Genomic DNA, 23,224 nt, shown 5'->3' on the forward strand with positions numbered 1-23,224 from the left:
CCTGGACCTTGTGGGAATCCTTCTGCTTCTGCCTCCCTAAGGCTACGATTAAAGGCGTGTGCCACCACATACTAGCTTATTTTTATGTGTACATTAGGTTCTCTAAGGAAACAGAACTGATAGAATGAGCATATATTAATATATATTCAAAGGCAGTTTATTAGAATGACTTACAGGCTGTGTTCTGGATTTTCCAACAGGAGCAGTCTCCCAGTGGAAAGGCCGAGAACTTGGCAGTTGCTCAGTCCACATGACTGAATGTCTCGGCAGTCCCAATCTGGTGCTGGGGTCCTCGAAGATTCCTGAAGAAATGCTGGTCTTTGCTGCATGATGGAATCCTGAAAAAGTGGGTTCTAACACCAGCAAAGGAATGCCTCAACAAAACCGACAAAACATGCGGGAAAACAGAAAAGAAAAGAAAAACAGACGAAGAAGCAAGCTTCCTTCTTTCATGTACTTTTTTTATGTGAGCTGCCACCAGGAAGTATGGCCCAGATTTAGGGTGGGTCTCCCAACCTCAAAGGATCCAATTGCAGGAACACTCAACTACATGAGTTTTAGTTGATTCCAGATGTAGTCAATTAGCAGGCAAGATTCGTCATTATAAAGGGTATGGGTGCTTTGTGTTCATGTTTGGGCATCATGAGCATGCAGTGCCCATGGAGGCTAGAAGAGGGCATTAGAACCCTTGCAGCTGGAGCTACTGGCCATTGTAAGCCACTGGCTATGGACACTGGGATCCAGACTCAGGCTCCCATGATTGAGCAACAGGCCCTCTTAACGCTGAGCCACCCCACCAGCCCTGGTTCCACTTTTTGGCTACAATAACAAATGCCACATTAGTACATGGATCCATTTTCGTATGGATTCAGATTTCCTTTGGGGGGTTTCAGAGGTTTTATGATAGTAGAGACTTTCCTCCCATCACGGTGCAAAGATAGTTATGTGTTACAACACCACCAGTTGTCACAGGTTTTTTTTTTTTTTAAAATGAATCTTTTCCTTTAACATATACCATCTTCTCTCATTCCAATCCCACAGACACAGAATCACAGAGAGCAAGGTGACCACGATCCCCAGAAGTTCGGTCTGTATTGTGGTCTCTATCCATCATTTGGGTAGAGAAGTGAAACCCTTTGGGTATCTGGGTGCTTGCATGCCTAGAGAGTCTTATTGAATTTAGAATCACTGCCTAAGTCCCAACGAGCCAGATTTGGTTATCCATTCTTCATAAGTCAGTTAAAACGAGCTAAGTTAAGGAGCTAGAGATATGGCTCAGTGGTTAAAAGAATTGCTGCTCTTGCAGAGAACAAGTTTGATTCTGAACACACATGTCAGACAGCTCTCAACAACATGTAACTACCAACCCCAGAGACTCATGACTCATATACCCTCTACTGACCCCCATAGGTGTGCACACACACACACGCACACACACAAAGAGATCATACACTCAGAAAGACAGACACACTTACACATAGATAAAATAAAATCTTTATTAAAGGAGACAATAAGCAGGAAGGGGGAGATTTGTCCAATACGGTTACATTGGGAAAAGGGACAGAGAGATCCAGAGATGCCCTGCCCCAAGTCCATCCTCAGGGTCCTGACATGGGGTTAAAGTTTAGAGGGCTCTGATATGCATAACTAAGCCCTTGGCCCACCATTACCTCAGCTCTCAAATCTTTCCTACAAGGTTCTTTGACACACTGCAAATCTTCCTTCAGGAGACAAAACCCTCTTCTGCTTGTTCTACCACTTCAACTTTTTCTTCTCTCAGAATACTTCTGGGGAAATTCTAATTTCTTAGGTCCATTATCTCAGTAGTCTGATAGCCAAAGAGAGGGGCAAGAATGCTCATTCCTGCCAAGGCATTCCTTGGGCTGGTGCTAGGCTGAGTTCTGGTAGCATGACAGATCTAGAAATATGGCTTTCAAGTCCCTTTTCCTCAACAAATCAGAGCAATCTCTTGCTAACACGATGCTTGCACCTCTTGTTTTAGTACAAATGTTGGTGCTAGCTACTTTGCTCATTGCTGGGACAAAATACCTGTCAAAACCAGTTTAAGGACGGGTTTGTTTTGGCTCTTGGTTTGAGGCTCACGGCAGGGAAGGCAAGGCGGCAGATGGCAGGAAAGAGAGGCACCAGCACCTGCTTAATTATTTTATGTGTATAGGTGTTTTCCTCCACGCATGTCTGCACATTATATGCATGTCCAATGCCAGTGGAAGCCAGATGAGGGCCTCACATCAACTGGAATTAGATCCAGGCAGCTGTGAGCTGCCATGTGGGTGCTGGGAACTGAACCCGGGTCCCCTTGAAGAGCAGCCAGTGCCCCTAACCGCTGAGCCGCCAGTGCCCCTAACCGCTGAGCCATTTCTCTGGGTCGTAGGTCTCATTTTGATCATTTTGGCAGGTATGATATTCGATAGATTTGTCTTGGTTTTTCTCTGTACAGGGATGGCTATCCTAGAGCCATATGCTAAGAAGATTCCTTTCCTCATTGAGTTGTATTGTCCTCTTGTTTAAAACCAAAACTCTTATTTCTAGAATTTCTATTCTATTTATTCCATTGCTTGCCATTGCTACTCTGTTGGTTAATTTTTTGTTTGAGTTTGGTTTAGTTTTGTTGTTTTTGGCAACCTGATACAAGCTAGAGTCGCATGGGAAGAGGGAACCTCAACTGAGAAAATGCCCTTATCAAACTGGCCTGCAAGCAAGTCTGTGGGGCATTTTATTTATTAATTATGGATATGGGAGGGCTCAGATAATGGATGGTGCCATTCCTGAGCAAGTGCTTCTTGTCTTGATTTCTGGTTTTTTTTGTTTTGTTTTGTTTTGTTTTTTGGTTTTGGTTTTGGTTTTTCGAGACAAGGTTTCGCTGTATCTATCAAGCCTGTCCTGGAACTAGCTCTTGTAGACCAGGTTGGCCTCGAACTCACAGAGACCCACCTGCCTCTACCTCCTGAGTACTGGGATTAAAGGCGTGCGCCACCACTGCCCAGCTATACTGGATAGTTTTATGTCAAGTTGACATAAACTAAAGTCATATGAGAGAGGGGAACGTCAACTAAGAAAATGCCTTCATAAGATCAGGCAGTTAGGCAAGACTGTAAAGCATTTTCTTAATTAGTGATATGGAAGGGCCGGGGCCATCCCTGGGCTGCTCGTCCTGGATTCTACAAGAAAGCAGGCTGAGAAAGCCATGAGGAGCAAGCCAGTAAGCAGCACCTGACCATGGTCTCTGCATCAGCTGTTGCCTTCAGGTTTCTGTCCTGTTTTGAGTTTTTGTCCTAACTTCCTTTGAAAAGCGACTTCCGGGAGGAAAGATTTACTCAGGCTCACAGTTCAAGGGTACATTCCATAATGGCAGGGAAGGCATGGGTGCTGGGATTTAAGGAAACTGGTCACATTATACCAACAATCAGGACGCAGAGTGATGAACGCTGTGCTCAGCACACTTTCTGCTTTTCATGCCCTCCAGGATCCCAGTCCCTGGGATGGCAACTGCTCCCCTTTCGGGTGGGTCTTTGCTCTGTAGCCAACCCAGTCTAGAAACTCCCTCACAGACCTGCCTGCAGGTATGTCTCACGGGAGCCTTTAAACACGTATCAGCACACTGTCCTTTTCCATGCTCCTATGTCCTTTTCTACGGTATGGTTTCCATATTGCCGAATCATCCTGCTTAGAACCCTGGGGAGAAATGCCCAGACTGTCTTGTTTGTTTCATCTTGTCTTGTCTCTGATCTTTCCGGGTGAGGAGCCTCCAGTCTTCCTTGGGAGGACATAAGCTCAGGACTTTTATAAATCTTGAGTGCTTCCTCGGGTCTAGAGGACAGATCCCCTTCTATTGCTGGGGAATAGAGAGCGTGTGGGCCTGGAGAGTAGAGCGCTGCATTTCCCGTCTCTATGGAGATGGTCACAAGAGTTTTGTCTGGCACTGCTCTGGTTGTTTTTGGATACTGAACTCTTTCAATACACAGCTGCCTTGCTCCCTGACCTGCATATGAATCTCTAGCAAGCAGAAGTAACAGTGGCCAACCTCCTCGCTTGAGCAAGCTCTGCATAAACAGCCTGTTTGGATTGTCTTGGTGAATTTTAGGAAACTGAGAGAGCAGCTCTGCAACAACCTCCTCCTACCTCCTGCCACACATGCATGTACACATGCGTGCGCACGCGCGCACAAACACACACACACACACACACACACACACACACAGCAGAAGTCCTCTGTGGCATGAGTCACAAGACCCTGGGACTGGGCCAAACAGGACTTGACCTTGAGTTTCCCATCAGGCCAGGCCCTGTTTCAAGCGACAAGGACATTTTGCCTTTACCCACCTAGAGACACACTGCAGCATCTCTGTCACACTTGGGAAAACTGAGAAGCCAGTATAGCGTCATATTGGCAGGAGAGTTTTGAGACAAGCCCTGGCTGTGAAGGCCTGCTCTTCCCACCTTCCCACACCTGCTGGACAGGGGAAAGTGGGAGGAACCTCCCTTCCCAGGCTTAGGCTTCCTCCCTCATTCCCTAACACAGCTCATCTGCCTTCACCACTGATATTCTGCAGCCAAGAAGAGATATTGTCAGGCTGAGCTAACCACAGGGATCCTTCTCTGATGCACTCTCTGGGTACCTACCTGACCCATGTCCTACCATCCGCATGCTTGCATAGCCAAGCTGGCAGGATGTTAGGCAGGGCACTTAGATGTGGTGCTCACAGGTGCAGGCCCTGTAAGGTGGCCCCATATACTCTTGCAACGAGTCATCTCAGCAAGCCTCTTGGAGCCTGTGAGATTGTTCCTTACCCCACCCCCACCAGATGGAACAGAATGCGCCCATGTTGACCTTCCACCTAACCAAGACCTGTCTAGGTTTCTCCTGCTTACATCTGCTCTTGGGTCCAAGAGAGCTTCCTTTCTGTGCCTTGCCCTGGAATGGTTCTCTCAGCCCACAAGGCTTTTCAGGTGTCAGAGTCTGGACTCATCTTAGCTCCTCTAAGACCCACAGGTCAGGTCTACTACTATTGTGTGACATTTCCCTGGGAAGATGCAATATGAACATCCACTCACTCCAGATTGGGAACTGACAGCAAACCAAAGAAAGATTCCACTAAAGTGCAACTTGGTAAACGAGTCAGTTCACTGGGACTACTTACAGGAGTATCAATGAGTGGCTACTTATGGGATCAGAGACACCGTGAAGGCAGCTGCATCACCAAAAACCCCAGTATGGGTGATGGCTGACAAAACTTGAAATCCTGGAGCTCTGGCACCTCAACGAGTCAGATCAAGGGCTCTCCTCCTGTTTACATGTCCTTGGGGAGGAAGGGGCTTTGTAAATCTCAGGAACTTCTGAGACTTGTTAGTTGTTCATTTCCTAGTCTTAATCCCTTCCCTCCAGAATGGGATGTTTTAATTTGGAGAAAACTGCTCCACAACCCCCCCCCCTCCCCGTGGTTGGTCAAGCATCCTGGAAACTCCTTCGTAGCTTTGATGTGATCAGAGCCTAAGGGCCCCAAAGGAAGTGGCTGTGGCTCCTTGGCTGCCCATAGCCAGCACTTGGAGCAGTTCCTGGCACACAATGGGACTCACTAAAAAAAACTGATGTACCACACAGTACGTAGACAAAGTAGTTGACCCTTGCATGACCTTCAGTGTGCATCCCCTACTTTGGGCATGAGGTGTCCCATCACTGGAGACAGTGGAGAGCTGATGAGCAAGCAGTTACCCATCTCTGCACATACAAGGAATGTTTTTTCCTCCTTTAAACAAAAAGAATCCTCATAGACTCCCTCGCGGAGACTCAAAGGACTTTTATTGTGGCATCCCTTCAGATTGGTGACTTGAGTTACTTTTATTGTGACATAACATCAGCCTCTAGGAACTATAAAAGTAGGCACAATCCTTTACTGTAGCAGCTCTACTAGCCCGCTACAAAGCCAAAACAAACGCACAAATTAACCCTCAAGAAACCTACTAGCCTAGCAGAGTAGATGATTCCAGGAAAGTAGCTCCACCCAGGAAGTTACTGGCCAATCATAAGGTATACATGTGTATTATACACAGTTCAAATTTTAGTTCTTTAGGTTACTGGGCATGGTAGCCCACACCTATAATCTCAGCACTTGGAAAGCAGAGGAAGGCAGAACTCTGTGAATTCCCAGAAAGCCAGGACTACTTAGCAAGACCCTGTCTCAAAATAAATATATAACTTCCAGTGCCCTGTAGCCAGAAGGGTCCCAGGGGTGAGCCCCATAGGGAACGTGCCCTTAACTGCTCAACGTTTTAAGAACAGGGAGTGAACTGGAAAAAGCTGAGTCTTGGGAACTAGTCCTTCCATGGTCCCCAGTGAGTCCCTGCTGATGAAACAGCCAGGTTGTCCTCCAGTTTGGGGAGAGGGTGCCAAATGTTTTGCTGGAATATCACCACAGTGACAGCAGCCACTCCTCACCCGGGAAGGGGGCGCTCCGGCCCCCAAATCTTTCCTCACTTCTTTACAGCCTAACTTTCTGGGAGCCAGCTAGAGGATGGAGGAAGGACACTTGGAAGGCACAGTCAGGATAGCACGAATGCAGTATTTGAAGGTGCCCCCGAGGGTGCTCCAGACACAAGACTGGGTAGGAACACTGGGTACACTAGTGACCTTCCTAGAGGCAGTTTCCAGAACTGCAGCCAGGGACTCTATCTGTGGGACACTGGGATTAATCAACCAACATAGAATTCCATTCTAGAGCTTCAGACAAATCCAAGTTGCTGCCTAAGAGATAGATACACGCGCGCGCACACACACACACACACAAAACATGCTAACTCTTAAGACCCTTTCCGGTAGAGACAGCTCCACTGGGGAACCCTCGGGGAAAGTCCAAGGCGCCCCAACAAGGGAGGAAGTAAGTTAGGATTCTTTGGGGGTTATCTTGTGGCCAGCCCTCGTCTAGCAGCCTGCTCCCGGGGGATGAGAGCCCTCAGGAAGCTTGGGGATATCCAACGCGCGCACACAGGCACACAGCGCAAGGAGACCGTGAGAACCATCTGCACTGAGTTCCTGACCGATTACTCTGGAACTAAAGTGGCAGCAGCACCCAAGCACCCCTCGTCCAGGAACCCCCTCAGGCGGGAGGCGGGGCCTGGGGCGGAGTGTCCTCGGGGCGGGGCCTAGGAGGGGCGGGACCCAGCGGTCTATAAAGAGTGCGGAGCGCGGCGCGCGCCCGGTCCAAGCGAGCGCGCCCCGGCTTCTAAGCGGCTGGACTCTCGTGCTTTCCGCTAGGCCTCCAGCCCTTCTCTACCCCGCGTCTCTCTTGCTCTCCACTCCCCAGTTCCCGGGCCTGCCAGCGTCCCTGGCCACCTGCCAGTCCCGGACCCCAGTCCTGCGTCCCCAGACCGCCCGCTCCAAGACCAGCGCAAGCTCCGCAGGCCGCTCGCCGCCATGGGGGTGGAGGGCTGCACCAAATGCATCAAATACCTGCTCTTCGTTTTCAATTTCGTCTTCTGGGTGAGCAGCCACTGGGAAATGGGGACGGGCGAACCGTCGGCGGCCAGGGTGGGCAGTGCGCTAGGCCCAATTGAGAGGACACTGCGCGGCAGTGAAGTTGCGGCGCCACCTGTGGGCTCCATGCGCCGGCCGGGGGCCTGGCGCCCCTCGCCAGTGGGGTTGGGGCCCGGAGCTGAGCTTCCAGGCCTCTGCACGAGGGTCTTCTGAGGCCGCGGAATTAGGGGATCATTGGCCTGTCGCTTCTGAGTGCTGGGGACCGATGCAAAGATCTGAGGGTTAGAGCCACGTAACCCTGAGCCTTCAGCTGTGGAGGGGGTATAAGCACCCTCGTGAACGCTGTTTTGGGGACCATCCTGCTTCGCGAGCACTGAGGGGGCTCGAGAAGGGCGGGATCTTGGCGCCCCGCCCCCATGATCTCATCGTAGCCACCGCCCCTGGATGGGCGGCCTCCAAATGGTGGGGGCACACTCGCCTTGGAGACGTCCACCCCACTATTATTTCACCCTTACTTGCTCTTCAGCTTGGTATTGCCACCCTGGGAGGCTCGAGCTCTGGGCCTAGAGAAGGACAAGGTGGCCCGCGTGCTGCTGCGCAGCATGCCCCAGTTCCTGCCCACCCCGCAGCTGCCCCTCCTCCTTGTCTGTCGTCTCCCGCACAGATTACATACAGCCCTGGCCTGGCCCTTAAGGTTCCGTGGAGGCTTTTGAGAGAAGGGGGGTGTGCAGTTCTGAGTTGGTGCAGACAAGGATAATGCAAAAATCTGGTGTCTATACGAATCAGGGGTTTGAGGTCGTTTCAGACATAGCTGGGCTCTCCACTTTGGAAAGAGGTGCACACCCATTTGGTCACCTTGGAATGGAGACTTGGTTATAGGAGGGTCTCCAGGGGTCCGTTGGTCCTGTCTTCATTGCTGGGGAGTGACCATTGGTGGTGTGTGTTTCTTTCCATTTCCTGACTGGCTTGAGAATGAGGAGTGGTAGAGTCTAACAGACTTTCCTGCGGGGACTTGAATGGGCAGTGCTAGCCACCCCTCTGGACAGCGTTGACACCCCGCCTCCCCACTCCCCCTGCAGTGCACAGCCCGCTCGTCCCTCCATCCTCCTTCTTCCCATGAAGAAATGAGGTTATGTGGAAACAGTCTGTCTCTAAAGTTGAAGAGCGAACTTGTAACGTGGCCTCTAGAGTGGGTGTGTAGGACAGGGGGACACCTGTTTCCTATCGTGACTGCTGAAGCTCCAAGGGTAGGTGGGTCAGGGTCGGGTAGGGAGCATTAAGACGTTGGGGATGGGCAGCAACTGGACTGAACTGTATGCTGTGTGACCTGCTGAGGAGACCCTAGTTGTCAGTCACAGTGACCCCAGGGAATAGCTTGGGTGATGGGGTTAATCTTTCTCTGTTGGGGCGTGCCCTGGGTCGTGGCTGGGTAGCTGTGTTGGTTAGTGGTGCCTTCTCTGAGCCGTGCAAGGAGTTAAATCCACTCAGGAAGTCCCTCCACTGACCCCTGAGCTCCAGATGCAGGGTGTTAGGAACCTGCAGGGTATTCCTCTTTTGGCCCACCCACCTGATCAAACTGGTAGCCCCTCAGTTTCCCTGGAGAGCTAGGGCTGGGTGAGGCTGATTGTTTCCCAGGCAGCTGGGGTGGAGTCCCAACATATCCCTGGGGGGTAATTCTCTATTGAGGCTCCAGGAAACCGTTCTGAAGCCTCCCCTGCTCCCAGAGGCCCACTTACTGACTGCAGAACAGTGCAAACCATGCCCTTTCACAATCCCATGGACCTCTCCTCCCCACCCATGTTGGCCTCCACAGTAGTCAGGGATCTGGGGTAGAGCCAGACCACAACTGGCGAACAGCACCCTGGCAGAGGGGCTTCCTCTGTGCCCTGTGTGGCAAGGCTTGTCCTGTGGCTGATAGTTTCCTGATGCCATGAAGTTGAACGTTTGGGGAGCCCCACCCCATTGCTCTGGTTCTCAGCCTCCACTTCCCTCTAAAGTGGGAGTTCCGGGGGTATCTCTCTCCTGGGATTGTGGGCAGACTAGCTAATGCACTCCAGAGCGGAGCAAGGGGCTTGGCATAAAGGAAGCTCAGGAAATGGATGCTGGGCACAGTGTCCAACAGGGAGTTGGGCCAAGGAGAGCTGAGTAATGGTGTAAGAGGTGTCTGGGGAAGGGGCTGAGAGGTCCTGTGGGCCCGTGATGGCTATGGAGGCTAAGGGTTCTAGAAGTGAGATTTGGTTGACAGTAAATGTCTCAATGGGCACTTTTTAAAATTTCCAGCTTACAGATTAAAGTGGCTTATCTGTTGGAGGGGATGTCCCAGGCGCCCCAGACTGCATACTCATAATCTTGTGCCCAGCAGTCCTCCTTGGGCTAAGACCTACACTTGACCTATCTTGTTCAGAACCTACTTTGGGGCCAACAGAATTTTGGACTCCCAGGACACATGGGACAAGACACAAACCTGAAAGATGAGCAGTGAGCAAATTCAGCAGAGGCTGTGTAAGATGCACTTAGAAGCTGGGTGGATATCTGTCCTCTGAGACAGGTCTGGGGTAGAGAGCGGCATCTCCTGACTCCTGCTGGGAGTAGGACAGGAGAGTAGGGGATGGTGTCCCTGTTTATCACCCTGCCAGTCTATGTCCTGGGGTGGGCCTGGAGTAGCTTAGTGTGATAATGACTCCATAGGTGTAGTTGGACAAGGGAGGGGAGGCCACCGGTCCTCACTGGAATGGGAGTTGTGTTCCTTGCCCAGAACTGGCTGCTCCTCCAGCCTAAGGCTGCTTGGTGGCCCCCTTCCAGTGGCCCAGGCAGCCTGACCCACCACAAAAGGCTGATTACAGCCTTAACTGGCATTTAATTCTCCAGACGGCACATGACTGTCTGTCACTTAGCAGTCTGCTATCTTCCTTCCTGCAGAGGGGCTGCAATCCCTGTGGGCTCAGGGTGGAATGAGGACTTCCTGTGTCTAGTTTCACCTGTGGGAGAGCAGACTTCCCCTTGTTCCCCCAGGCTGTCAGCTTACCCGACTTTGGGAAAGACAATCAGTGGGCTGGGCTGCCTGGGAAGGGGAAATCTGTGGTCGGTCCCTGGGCTGGCTTCAAAGAAGGATGTCTGCGCAGTGGAGAGCACAGAACTGGAGTAAAGAAGTGGGAAGCCTCTGGCAGCCTCTCCTGGTTCTCACACACGGCTACCTCATGATAAGAGCCTTCACCCTATTCTTTCTGGACCCTTCAGGCTTTCTCTCAGCGCCTTCCCCCTAGTCCAGTCTAGCTTCCTCAAATGGAGCGTCTGTGCTGCTCCAGGAGGTTCACCAACAGCTGCCAACCTGGATTGCAGCACCCAGAGTCCACCAAGGGGAGGAACCTCAGTCATCAAATCAATAGGCTTAGAGTCCAGGTGCCGCAGGGAGATAGTAGGCAGTCATGCTTGCACACAGGCCTGGCCTTTGGAGAGGGCTCAGGTGGGGGTAGGATGGGGTGGGACTGTGGGGAAGTCCAGGTGCCGGTGGCTCTGGCCCTGGTATCAGGGCACCCGGTAGGACATACTGTGAGTGCCGGGTGTTCCTGCACTCTATAGGTATCTCTTTTGTTTCTAAGACTCTTGCTAGAGAACCAGATGTCCTGAGAACTGGCCTTTGGTGTCCTTCAACTGCTTAGTAGGATGTACTGTGACCTGGCATGCCAGTAGCCTTCCAGGAACCTTTTGACTGTGGACATCCTCCCCCTTGTACCTTCCCTACAGTACACTGGCACACACTATGCCATTCAAAACCATTTGGGTTCCTCTGTGTGGACTCTACCTTTTGGGAAGCAGTTCACAAGGGATTAACCAGTGATCAACTAGTGGTGGGAATCGTGAGCTGGCTGCCAAAGTAACTACAAGGGGGTGTTGGGAGAGGGCACCTGCTTTCCTGCGTGTGAAGTCTGGGGAGGGCTGCAGGGTTGGGAGTGCAGGGAAGTCGTTAGAACCCAGGTGCCTAGGATTTTATAGCTCTAAATTACCATGAGTTTGTAATCCAGGCCAAGAGCCAGGCAGTTAGGGCAGAAGGGTGATAGGGCCCCCCAGTTTGCTGTGCTTCCTTTGCACTATCTCTCAGGTCACGCCATGCTTTGTGTCAGCTTGGGTCATCAGCACTTTTCTCAGGGTGGGTCTGTGGCATTCTGTGACTTGTTTACCTGTGGTCAAGCATCAATGTTGGCTCTGTACTGCAGCTTAGCAGTTAAGGTCCCAGTGGTATTTAAAGGTGTCTGGTGTGGCAGGTGCAGGAATGAGGAAGCCCAAGCCACCTGTCCTCCTGAAATTCTATCCCTGAGCTATGGAGTGGGACCTAGTGTGGCAAGGGCTTATGGTGTGTGGCAAGCACATACTGTAGCTGCCACCCACCCACTAATACATATCCACCCTCTTACAACTTTTCTTGGCTAAAAGTCTCCATCCTGGGGGCATGGCCTAGCCTTCAGCCCTGGTAACAGTCTTCCCGGTACTCTAGAGACCATGATAACAGCTCACCCGAAGTAGCTGCTATCAGATCCTTGCGAGTGATGAAGGGACTGAGGTTTTCAAGCAACTGTCATGTGAGGAAGTAGTGGGATGGGGTAAAACTGTACCCCACTCTGCCACCTCGTTCCATAGTCAGAGTGGGCTGTAAGACTATGCCAGCCCCACAGCTTTGCCCTGGGACATGGTTGGGACAGAGGGCCACGCCTAGCCTGGTGCAGATGGGAGCTTCTTGGTACTGCTGGTGGCAACACCAGAGCTACATAGGACTCTTCTATCCACTCTTTCGTCCCCTGCCTCCCTTTGTGCTTCTCAGTGGGTACCAGGCCCACCTGAGCTTTCTCTGAAGCAAACAGCCTGGCCTCCATGCCGCCTCGGCTGTTGTCATCTCTGGCAGATCACTGTGGCCATCAGGGTTCACACAGTCTCCCTTCAGGGTCTCATGAGACCCTGGCCTTCCTAGAGGAGGGCAGGTGTAGGGTGGGCGGGGAAAGCTCCTGCCAGCTTCTCTGTCTGAGGAACATTATAGCCTGGACCTGGAAAAGGCAGAGCTGGGATGGCCCAGCCTAATCTCCTGTACCTCAAGACAACAGTGTATCCTTCATGGCCCTGCCCCCTCCCCAGCCTGTCAGTTGGGCCCCAGAGCTAAGCTTTTGCTTTGCCACCTATTTTTAGATGTTAGGACAGTGGCTTCCTGAGGCGAGGGGCCTGTGAAAGGAATCATGCTTCCTGGCCAAGGCAAGGATTCCTGCCCCTCTCTCCAGCTTCCTTCCTGAGCTTCCTTTGGTGAACTGCAAGTCTTTACCCTCCAGGAAGGCCTGAGCATGATCCTATATCTCTCAGAGAGGAATCTGGCCTTGTCCCCATCCTCCATGGCCTGACCAGGCCCTGGCCTGTTGTGCCCTGAGCACAGAGACCCAGGTGGGAGGACAGCACCTAAGTCAGCTCTTTCCATTGGCCTCTTCATCTTGGCCTTTCCTCAGCTCCTAAAACCTGCCAGATGGAGCCTCTTTACTCTGACTTCTCCCAGCTGCCCAGGGAAGCCTTTTGCCCCTCTGCCTTTGATCTTCACAGTTTCTGCCATTACCAGGGAGGTTCCTAGACCCTCAGCCCCTTCCAGTTGCTTAGGTGGACAGCCTCTTTCTGATGCACCTTCCGTTGTGCATCATGTACCTAGGAGGCATGGAGCAAGCCCCATCCTCGTCTGCCTCTGTCCTTGATTCTTCTTCCAAGACACAAAAGGTCACTAAAACAACAAGCTGATGTTATAGTCAGCCTTCCGGAACGTGTGGGGTGTCTGGGGTGATCATTCAGACCTACCAGGCTGGTGACAGGAGCTCTGTCCCTTCCTGGAGGGGTAGGTATGCCCCCATCTGAGGTCTGGCCCAGGGCTGGCAGTGGGCAGCTAGCACAGAGTAGAATGCTGCCCCAGGCCTGTTCCCTTTCAGTCTTCTGGGAAACCACAAGACCAGCTGGGCAAGGACCCAGCGTGCTTGGCAGCTCCTCATCCTGTTAAAGTTTGAGTCTGTTATGCGTTAGTCTTCAAGGAGGAGGAAGCAACATAATCCTGTGTAGAGTCATGAATGCATTCTTCTGTGCTGTAGAAGGCGCTCCGGGAACCTACCTGGGCATCCCACCTGGGTGCTTCCCACCCCCACCTCTAAGCAGAAGGTGTCTTAGGCTGTAGAAGCAGGTGGTAGACCCACCTGGGAAGAGAAGCTTTGGGCAGAGGCATCTTTGGCCCCTGAGTGGATGCATGAAGAAATCCCAGGATCGTTGGTAAAGTTCGTTGTGGATCACCTCCTCAGCTCTAGCAAGAGCTAAATACAGTGACGTCATACGTTGCAGCCTGTGTGTATTACTCCCTTTACTAACAAATGAAGGTGCAGATGGAGGAGGTTGAGATGGGCCTGAAGTCCCCCAGCTCAGATATGACACAGCTAGAGGTTTGGGTCACCCTTAACCTTACCTGTGCCTCTGTCCAATGGCACTGCTGCATATTTCCATTGACACTGGACTGGTATTTCTTTAATGGATGTGAGTGTTGCCCAGTTTTTGCAGATCATTCTAAACTTGTGTTTCTGTAGACAAGATATGTGCCTGTCTGATTGCTGCTAATCACTCTGACACCCCACAGGCCTGGGGAATGTGCTTGAGTACAGCTTCTGACCTAGAGACTAGACTGAAGCTGGGGTTAAATAATAGTTTTCTGTAGCTGTGACTGACATGCATTTATACCCCCATGAAACTGTTAGCGCCATCAGAAGAGTGAATGCCCAGAGCATCCTAGGGCCCTTTGCAGTCCCCTCCATTCCTGCTCCCCCAGCACTTCTGCTGCATTATCTCTGCACTATCTTGAATGAACTTTGAATTCTGCTTTCATATGAACAGAGTCCAGAGGCATCAGCTGCTTCATCCCCGACGGGCCCCTTTCACTCAGCACCTTGCTTGACCTATCCTCCTTGCGATCTTGTGGGTCTATGTCTTCTCCCTGCCTTGTGATGGACCCAGCGCCTGTCCATTCATCGGTCAAGAGACATATGGACTGCTCTAGGCTGAGCTGTAACAGGGAAGCTTGAGAAACATACATACCTGCATGTAAAGCCTGAGGTGCTAAGCTGGCTGTGGTGAGGAGGCCGCACCAACTAACTTTCTCAGAAACGACAAGCTGCCCGCTGGTACAGCAGAGCCACTCCACCACTCCTCACCCCACCCCGCCACACCCGGTGGCAATTTGGGCTTAGTGGGTAGATTGGTAATCTCCCTGTGGCTCTTTGGAGCCTCATGATGTCAGGATGGTAGTCCCACCCTACTTGAGGGCCCTGTCTCAGTAGATGAATATCTCTTACCATGGAGTCTTGGAAGTTCCTTGTCTGTTTTGGTCATTTGAGATAGTTACATTTTGAAGCTAAGGTTCGTTTCCAGCCTCTTACTATTTGAAGACCCCCTGTCCCACCTTCCTGAGCCCTGTCATTTTCCCAGCACTTCCTCTACTCCTCCCTAGAGCAGGGGGTGGAGGGTCACTTTGCTGGAGGCAGCCAGCCCAATGCCTGGCATTCCTTCCTTGCCCTCTCCCACTCAGCTCTCATTGCCTCTGAGACAACAGATGAGTGGCCAAGTCTCCCATTCCCCCCTGCCTCACCTCCCCCTCAACCCTAGTTCAGACCTGTCAGGTAACATGAAGGACTGAAGCCCAGAGACTTCTCTGAAGTCAGCTTCCTGACCCCACCTCTTTCATAAAGCCTGGCTATAAGTGGTGGCTTGGCCAGACACCCACATTAGCAGGCTTTGGGGCTGAGCTGAATATCGTCTATTGCCCACTTCTGCCTCCAGGTCACAGGGAAAATTCTCTATCAGTAGAGAAGTCTGAGTCAGGCATGGTTGCATGCCCATCTGTTTACAGGTAAGCACACAGACTGAGGAAGGCAGGTGACCCACCAGTTGCCCCTCAGCTTCTGTAGTTATTGGGGATTTGTCACCATGGGGTCTTTTAACTACAGAGGTAAGCATGGGGAGCAGGCATACCACCTAGTCCTTCTGCTCTGGAATATCTCAGAGCGACCTCCGGACCAGTTCTCAAACAAAATACATGACGTTTCAAAGCTGCAAAGGAAGCCAGGTTACCAGGGCAACTCGGGCCGATCACCTCCTCCTCTCATGCCAATTTAAGAGGAGTGTTGCCTGTTGTGGCCTCCTGCCAGGCCCTACCCTCCTGCCTCTATTGCCCAGGCTGAAGGCTAGCCTCTTAAGGGCGTATAGACACAGAGCTGTCACTGTAAGGCTCTAGAAGCTCTGGGGATCCCCGGCATCACTAGGCCTTTGCTCATAAGGGCACTCTCAGGGTCCCAGCTTTCATGTCGTTTGTAGATTGGGCACAGTGTGGCTTTGATTGCTGTACCACAGACTCTGTTCTCTCAGGCTCTGGTAGAGGTTGAGGACTCATCCCTCCTTAACCAAAGTGTGAAAACTGAATTAAAACTTACAGAAGAAGCTAAGAAACCACAGGACCCATGGGATGAGGGTACGAGGTGATGGTGTTCTGCAGAAAGTGGCCCCTAGTTTCCTCTCTCAGGGCTAGGCGGAGGACAGGATCCTAGGGTAGAAGGAGGTAGGTGGGTCCCACAGGTCCTCTTTCCAGAACCAGTCTGTTTGGGGATTCGCAGGATCTTTCTTGAGTTTGTGTGCTGACCTGGATCCCCAGAGAAGGAAGTGGGCCACCTGGTGGTTTTTTGTTTTGTTTTGTTTTAATCAGGCCCAAGTTTTTGTTTCCTGTTTGTGCTAGGCAGATCCATTGACCCCTGCAAGAAGAGGATGCCTAGAAATGGGGAAGAGAGTGCCTCTCCCTTGGTCTGTCCTGAGGGCCACCTCCTGCTTCCAGAAGCTCTATTATAGGGCTTCACACAAATCCATGGTAGGAGGTGCCCTGCTGTTTCCCCCGTGGGGCCTGATGACATTACATTGTCACCCCTCATCTCGTGGCAGGGAGAACTTGGTATCCCCACCACGGGGTTCCCAGTACCCTGCCTGTGGCAATCCCTAAGCAATCTCAGGACTATTAGGACAGGGTACCTCTGCCACACTTCTCAGATAAAAATACTGCATGGTTGGCCAATCTGGAACTTGAGATGAGTAGAAAAAGAGGTTTTATTTTGGAGACAAGGTCTCTTATAGCCCAGGTTCATCTCAAACTCAACATGATCCTCCTGCTTCCCGTCTCTCAAGTGATACCAGGCGTGCACCACCAGACCCAGTATATGTGGTCCTGGGGATGGAACCCAGGGTTCCCTACATGCTAAAGCACTCCTATCAATGGAGCCACATTTTCATCACAAACCTTCTTGTATGTGTCATGAAGTATTGGGGTACACTTGAACTCTGTTCTGTAGTCAGAGAAGCTTGTGGACTACAGGGCCCCAGTGGACAGTGGCTCAGACAATGGACAGACCCCCCACAACTAGAAACGATGGCCTCACATGATAATTGTGGTAGGGTTCTATCGCCCCACAGTGCTCTGGCCTCTATATGATATTGTTCCTGGTTTTTCCTAGCTGGCTGGAGGCGTGATCCTTGGTGTGGCTCTGTGGTTGCGCCATGACCCACAGACCACCAGTCTGCTCTACCTGGAACTTGGAAACAAACCAGCACCCAGCACCTTCTATGTGGGTGAGTAATAAGGAGACAGGATCTAGTCACAAGCTGAGAACAGTTAGGGTGGGCTTCCAGGAGGAGCCTAAGAGTCTGAGTTTGGTGGGTAAGGCATTAGAACTGGCAGTGGCCTAGGCCTAATATGTGCTGGGCAGGGAGGCTGCCCATAAGAGGGGCTCTTAAGACTAGAAAGTTCTCTTGGGTATAGTGCTGATAGGGACCCCACAGATCTGAGACCAGGCTAGGCAGAAGGGAAGCAGCTGGGTGGGGCAGGAGCCTTGTGAGACCTTACTTATTTTAACAGATGCGTTTCTGGTGAACCTCCCTGAGCAGGGTGGGGCTGGATGCCTGGGCTAGCAACAGCTGAGCTCCCGGGAATCCTGAGTTGGGGAGGGCTGGAGACCAGGCAGTCAGTAGATGACTCAGATGCTCTCCCCACCCCCCAGCACACAGGCCAGACTGCTACACCTGCCTTATTAGGCTGCCTGTGGGGGACTGAGCACCCTCCCTCCCAAGCAGGGAAAGCAGAAAGAGGGCTTCTGTGCTATGTTATGCTATGCTAGGCTGTGCTATGCTGTGCTCAGGGAGGCAACTCTCCTCCTTTCTCTCTGGGAGGGGGACTTGGCACCCTGAGAACTCAAGAAGTCTTTGGAGACATTTCTGCCTTTTCACAGTTCCTAGCACTCATCAGGAGTCTGAGATGTATTCTCCCTCTTGTGTGTAGCCTAGAAGGGGCTTGGGAGACATGCTTGATGGCTGGCAGGGGGGTAGTGTCAGGAAGTCAGAAAACGCCAGTATTCTCCCTTTCTACCCTTGTGTTCCAGGGCAGCCAAGGTCACACCGTGGTTGGCTGTTTTTCCTTCCTCTCTGTACCCTCCCCTCATCCTTCCCACAGGTAGAATGATCAGGTTAGGGTCCAGGCAATGTACAGGGGAGGGGCAGAACCTGGTCTCCTTTGAGGAAAGCAGGTCTGGGTGTTAGTGGGGAATGTCCTACAATGCTATTCCTCCTTGGATCTGGTGCCTTCAGAGGAAAAAGATGCCCACCAGATCACATGGAGACTGCAGCCTGTTGTGTAGCAGCTGGTGTGGGCATCTTCACAGGGGTGATCAGGTATCAGAGACAGGAAGAGTACTGGCCCATGAAGGACTCTTTCCTGCCCCTGGGCCTTCCACAATGTGAATGCTGTGAGGCTGGGCCAAAGCTCCCACTTTTTCCTGATAGGAGAGGCTGGGTACCCTGCAGAGCCCAGATAGGGTGGGCTAGGAAGCAGGCAGTTCTCTGTCCTCATGTTGTCACCATAGTCTACATCAGGGTCCAGCTCCAGAGCTGCTCAGTCACCTGCCTTTCTGTGGTCATGGCCTCCTTGGGCACTGAGGAAATACCCTCAGTCCCTGGACTATGTGGCAGGTTGGGCACTGAGCAGCAAGGTGCATGGCCTATGCGCAGGAGGAGCTACTCTGGCTACTATCTCCCTGCTCATTCTGAATTGGTTTTCTGGAGCCCTCTGCTGCCCCTGAACTGAGCCCTGCTGGGAGCAGATGTGGTCCTTGACAAAGGCACTTTGTCTAGTGCTTAGGAGAGTTGGTTCAGGGGCTTGCTTAGCTGTTGGTCTGGGGGTAAAGGCAAGGGCAGGCTATGCCAGTAGCCAAGTCCAGGCACCTCATCTCAGGCACACGGTGATGGGGGAGAGTCTTCTGGCTTGTGTTAATTTCATTGGTTAAATAAAGAGACTGCCTTGGCCCTCATAGATTAAAACATAGGTGGGAGGAGTAAACAGAACAGAATGCTGGGAGGAAGAGGAAGTGAGCTCAGTGACGCCATGCTCCCTTCTCCCAGGCAGACACGATAGCTCTGCTCTCTGAGGCAGATGCACACGATGAAGCAAGCCACCAGGTCAGACATGCTGAATCTTTCCCGGTAAGACCCGGTGCTATACAGTTTATTAGAGATGGGTTGATCGGGATATCAGAATTAGCCAGTAAGGGCTAAAGCTAATGGGCCAAGCAGTGTTTAAATGAATACAGTTTGTGTGTTGTTATTTCGGGGCATAAGCTAGCCAGGCGGCCGGGATGCCAGGGATGCAGCCCTGCCGCTCCTATTACTACAACACGGTGTATAACCATTCTGCTCACCTAACTCTAAGGACAAGAACATGTGGGCGGGACAGCTGGATGACTGACAGAAGGACAGGGGCAGCCTGAGCAGAGCACTTAGCACCTGTCACACATACTGGCTGTGCTGTGAATATACAGTTGAGCACTTCAGACTATACCCCAGGACCTTCAGACGGGGCATGTGCTAGGCCTAGAAGGGTCCGTAGGCAGTCTCAGGACAGCACCTGTGTGTTAGGTACCCTGTCCATCCCCCTGCTGGACCTGATATAGTGACAGAGAGCTTACTTCATCTTGAGATGAGGTTTCAGGGCCTAAGGACAGTGGTCTGGATGAAGTTGCTCTGCCTATCTGAAAGCCAGTTGCTAGGCAGCCCTGGTGGGAGGCTTTCCCTGGACCAGATGTGTTTAGTGAGGTCAAAGGAAACCAGGCCCATGCTCTGGCCTGTTTTTAAGCCTGGCAGTAGGTCCTGGCCATGGCGCCTTCACCCCTGGGCTGGCCAGGCAGGGGACAATGGACCTGGCTTTGTGCAAGGAAGCTTGGACTGCCTGGCAGTGTTGCCGTGGAGACTGGGGGAGGGGCTGTGTCTGCTTAGGGACCAAAAGCTGGAGGGTTCTTCAGAGACACAGTGGTCTTTCCCAGGGCCTGAGGGGTACTGTGAGCACTGAAACAAGGAGATGGCCCAACTGGTGCGTCTTGGGTCCCAGTGCTCCCCTGTATATTCACAGCCCAACCAGTATGTGTGACAGGTGCTAAGTGCTCTGCTCAGGCTGCCCCTGTCCTTCTGTCAGTCATCCAGCTGCTCCGCCCACATGTTCTTGTCCTTAGAGTTAGGTGAGCAGAACAGTTATACACCGGTGTGCCTGAGATGAGGTGCCTGGACTTGGCTACTGGCCTTCACACTCACCCAGCACGGGGAGTCCTGGGCATCCACTCCCAGACCAACAGCTGAACCCAAGCTGCTTCCCCATTTCATGCACTAAGATGGGTAGTCTATCTCAGCCCTCTATAGTGAGTGCTAAGGGTTCCTGTTCTTGGGTGCAAGTAGTGGGGGACTGGCTACAAGGCAGTGCATACCTGTGAAGTACAGATCACCTGTGTCCTTTGGACACTGAATTGCTTTTTATCCTCTGGTGGCAGTGGCAGTTCCTCTAGCAGGACACTGACGCACAAAAATCTCACATTGCCAAACTCTGCCTGTTGTGGGTGTGGGTGCTCTAGACGCTCTGGTCTCAGACAGTGATGCCTGCAGCCTGCTCACTCAGTTCTTCCCCCTCCCCAGGCATCTACATTCTCATTGCTGTGGGAGCTGTGATGATGTTTGTGGGCTTCCTGGGGTGCTATGGGGCCATTCAGGAGTCCCAATGCCTGCTGGGAACGGTAAGTAGGAAGGCCTGCAGGGCTGGGGAGTAGGGTTTCTGGCAACCTCTGTCTTCCCCAAGGTTTTGGTCTTTCTCTTTGATTTCTGTTGAGTCTGACTCTGAAGACTCATTGACAGAGGGAGTCTCTCTTTAGAAAAGTGTAACCTCCAGAGGGGTGTCTTACCCCAAAAGCCAGCCTTAGTGGTCCTGGCCACAGTAGCTACTGGTGGAGCTGAGTCCCAGGTATGTCTTCTAGAGCTTGGCCAGCCAGTATCAAAATCTTGGGAAGATGAAGCACATTTTCTAGTTTAATCTTCCTGTGTATGTACGATAAAGGGGGTAAGGAAACTGAGGTCAAGATTGGGGGGCATATTGCTGCATGTGCGTCTCTGAAGGCTGTAGACACTTAGATTTGTCAACTGCATCTCCCATACCAGCTGCATCCTGCAAAGCAGGGAGGAAGGTGAAACCATGAGAACTTAGGCATCTGGGTGCCGAGCTGCATCCTTTGTCTTTCATGGTTCTGTGTGGTTCATTAATCAGGACATGGTTGGTGAATATGTCATCCCCCTTGGCACATAGTTGTTGGTCGTGTGGGCACCCATAGAGGGCCATACTGAGATTGCTGGTCAAAGCTCTGACCTCTACTTTCCTCCTAGTTCTTCACCTGCCTTGTGATCCTGTTTGCCTGTGAGGTGGCTGCTGGCATCTGGGGCTTCGTAAACAAAGACCAGGTGAGCCTTGGTTCACTGGAGAGGGAGATATACCTTTGCTCAGGCAGCAGGTGTGGCCTGCTCTGAGCCCATGGGTTAGAGGTGCTTTTCAAACTTCTGGTGCTTGCTGGTAGAAGAGTCTTGGGAGCTCAACAGAAGAGATGGCATCGGGGGAAGCCAAGTGCTCTTGATGGTAGGCCCTGTGTTTCATGTGACTATGGTTCTCCCCAGATCGCCAAGGATGTGAAGCAGTTCTACGATCAGGCCCTTCAACAGGCTGTAGTGGATGATGAGGCCAACAATGCCAAGACTGTGGTGAAGACCTTCCACGAGACGGTACAACTAGGCTTGAGCAGGGAGGGCAGGTTATGGGAGTCTTAGCGTGTATGATCTATGGAGATGAGTCTTGTCTTTTCCCAGACCTCAGAAACAGGACAGGGCCTGGCTAAGGTTCTCCTCTGATTTGTAGGAACCTAATGGGCCTCATTTGCCCAGGGCTTTGGAGGAACAGGGTTCTTGAGCAGTGTGACAAATTGGGCAGGCCAGCTCCCAGATGTTTTGGGAGTGATGATGTGCCATGTGCCAGACCTTCCTCTTGTCTCCTGAAGCTCCTAAGCTGATAGTGATACTCTTGGTCTCTGCAGCTCAACTGCTGTGGCTCCAACGCACTGACCGCGCTGACCACCTCTATGATAAGGAACAGCCTGTGTCCCGCAGGCACCAACATATTCAACTCCTTATTGAAGGTGACATGGAGTGGGAGCGGGCATCATATCCTGGGTGGTAGGTAGGTGGTGAATGTGGCCAACCAGGAAGATCAGTCCTTCAAGCAGGACATCAGAGAGGCTCACAGAACATCTCAGCGAGTGGGGTGCTAGGTCCTGAGAGCCTGGGTTTGCCCCTGCAGTATCTTGGGAAACGGCTCTCTTGAGTGGTCCCTTATACATACTGGTGAGCCTAGGGTACTAGTGAGGTCAGAAACACTACCCTGTAATAAAGAAGGCCAGCAGGTCCATGTGTTTTATTTTGGATGGAAGATAACCTATGGGACATAAACCCCACCTCTGAGCATGGTGGTGGCTGTGACTTAGCCACTCACTGTTACCACCCTCTGGCCATCCCTGCAGGAGGACTGCCATCAGAAAATTGATGAGCTCTTTTCTGGGAAGCTGTACCTCATTGGTATTGCGGCCATCGTGGTAGCCGTCATCATGGTGAGCACAGGCCCTGTTTGGTGGGTGAGTGCCACCCCTCCCAAGCAAGGACCTAGGTGCTGACAATGCCCCTCTCTCCCGCAGATCTTCGAGATGATTCTGAGCATGGTGCTGTGCTGTGGCATCCGGAACAGCTCTGTGTACTGAGGCCCTTCACTCTGTACCACAGGGACCCTACAGTGCCCTGCCCCTGAATGACGAGAGACCTCCTGGGGGCCATGGCCTGTGTATATATTTCTGTATTACTCTGCTACACTTAGCCTTTTGAGGGTTTTTTTTTTTCATTCTGAACTTTTCCTGTTACCTTTTGGGGGCTGACATCACACATAGGTGGCGTGTGTACGGATATAAGGGTGGAGCTGGCCCTGGCTTGCAGAGCCCTATACTTCCGGGATCCCTGGGGAGCTCTGCCTGCTGAGCCAAACCTCCTCCATAGCTACTTGCCCAGAGGCTTTGTAGCTGAGTTAGAGGGCCATGTCCACCCACTCTGCCCACTGTGGGTCACGTTGCTTATATCTTTTTAATCTTTGTCCCTTTCCTGCCCCCATTTCAAAAGCTGGGTTGTAAGCACTCTTATGCCTTCAATGCACCTGTTCTTTCTAACGTGTCACCTTCTACTGTAATTACATCTTGAAATAGTCATTTAATAAAGGAGGAGAAAATCAGGCATGCTAATGGGACTGCCAGA

The 23,224-nt window shown here is 51.9% G+C and overlaps 1 protein-coding gene and 1 long non-coding RNA gene across 3 annotated transcripts in view; one reads left to right on the forward strand and one right to left on the reverse strand.

Annotated features, from left to right (window-relative positions):
* LOC113456525 overlaps positions 1–5,399 on the reverse strand; it is a 61,170-nt gene extending 55,771 nt beyond the window's left edge. For both annotated transcript variants that reach the window (XR_003377284.1, XR_003377283.1), the window contains exons 1-2: positions 5,160–5,399; positions 175–338 (exon numbers count right to left, since the gene is read on the reverse strand). This is a non-coding gene — a long non-coding RNA (uncharacterized LOC113456525). The remainder of the gene's footprint in view (positions 1–174; positions 339–5,159) is intronic.
* Positions 5,400–7,194: 1,795 nt separating this feature from the next.
* On the forward strand, positions 7,195–23,205 carry Cd81 (CD81 molecule). Its single transcript, XM_005351575.3, has 8 exons — positions 7,195–7,495; positions 17,038–17,152; positions 20,531–20,628; positions 21,269–21,343; positions 21,554–21,658; positions 21,967–22,068; positions 22,450–22,536; positions 22,621–23,205. The coding sequence occupies exons 1-8, from the start codon at positions 7,430–7,432 to the stop codon at positions 22,681–22,683; spliced, it is 711 nt and encodes a 236-aa protein (XP_005351632.1). The 5' UTR covers positions 7,195–7,429; the 3' UTR covers positions 22,684–23,205.
* The last annotated feature ends 19 nt before the right edge of the window (positions 23,206–23,224 follow it).

This window comes from Microtus ochrogaster, chromosome 8 (assembly GCF_000317375.1).
Source record: "Microtus ochrogaster isolate Prairie Vole_2 chromosome 8, MicOch1.0, whole genome shotgun sequence".
In the NCBI taxonomy this organism is placed as follows: domain Eukaryota; kingdom Metazoa; phylum Chordata; class Mammalia; order Rodentia; family Cricetidae; genus Microtus; species Microtus ochrogaster.

Coding starts and splice junctions, on each gene's coding strand:
- Cd81 (XM_005351575.3), top strand. CDS start 7,430: ATGGGGGTGGAGGGCTGCACCAAATGCATCAAATACCTGCTCTTCGTT. Junction 7,496..17,037: donor TTTTCAATTTCGTCTTCTGG/GTGAGCAGCCAC, acceptor GGTTTTTCCTAG/CTGGCTGGAGGCGTGATCCT. Junction 22,069..22,449: donor TATTCAACTCCTTATTGAAG/GTGACATGGAGT, acceptor CCATCCCTGCAG/GAGGACTGCCATCAGAAAAT.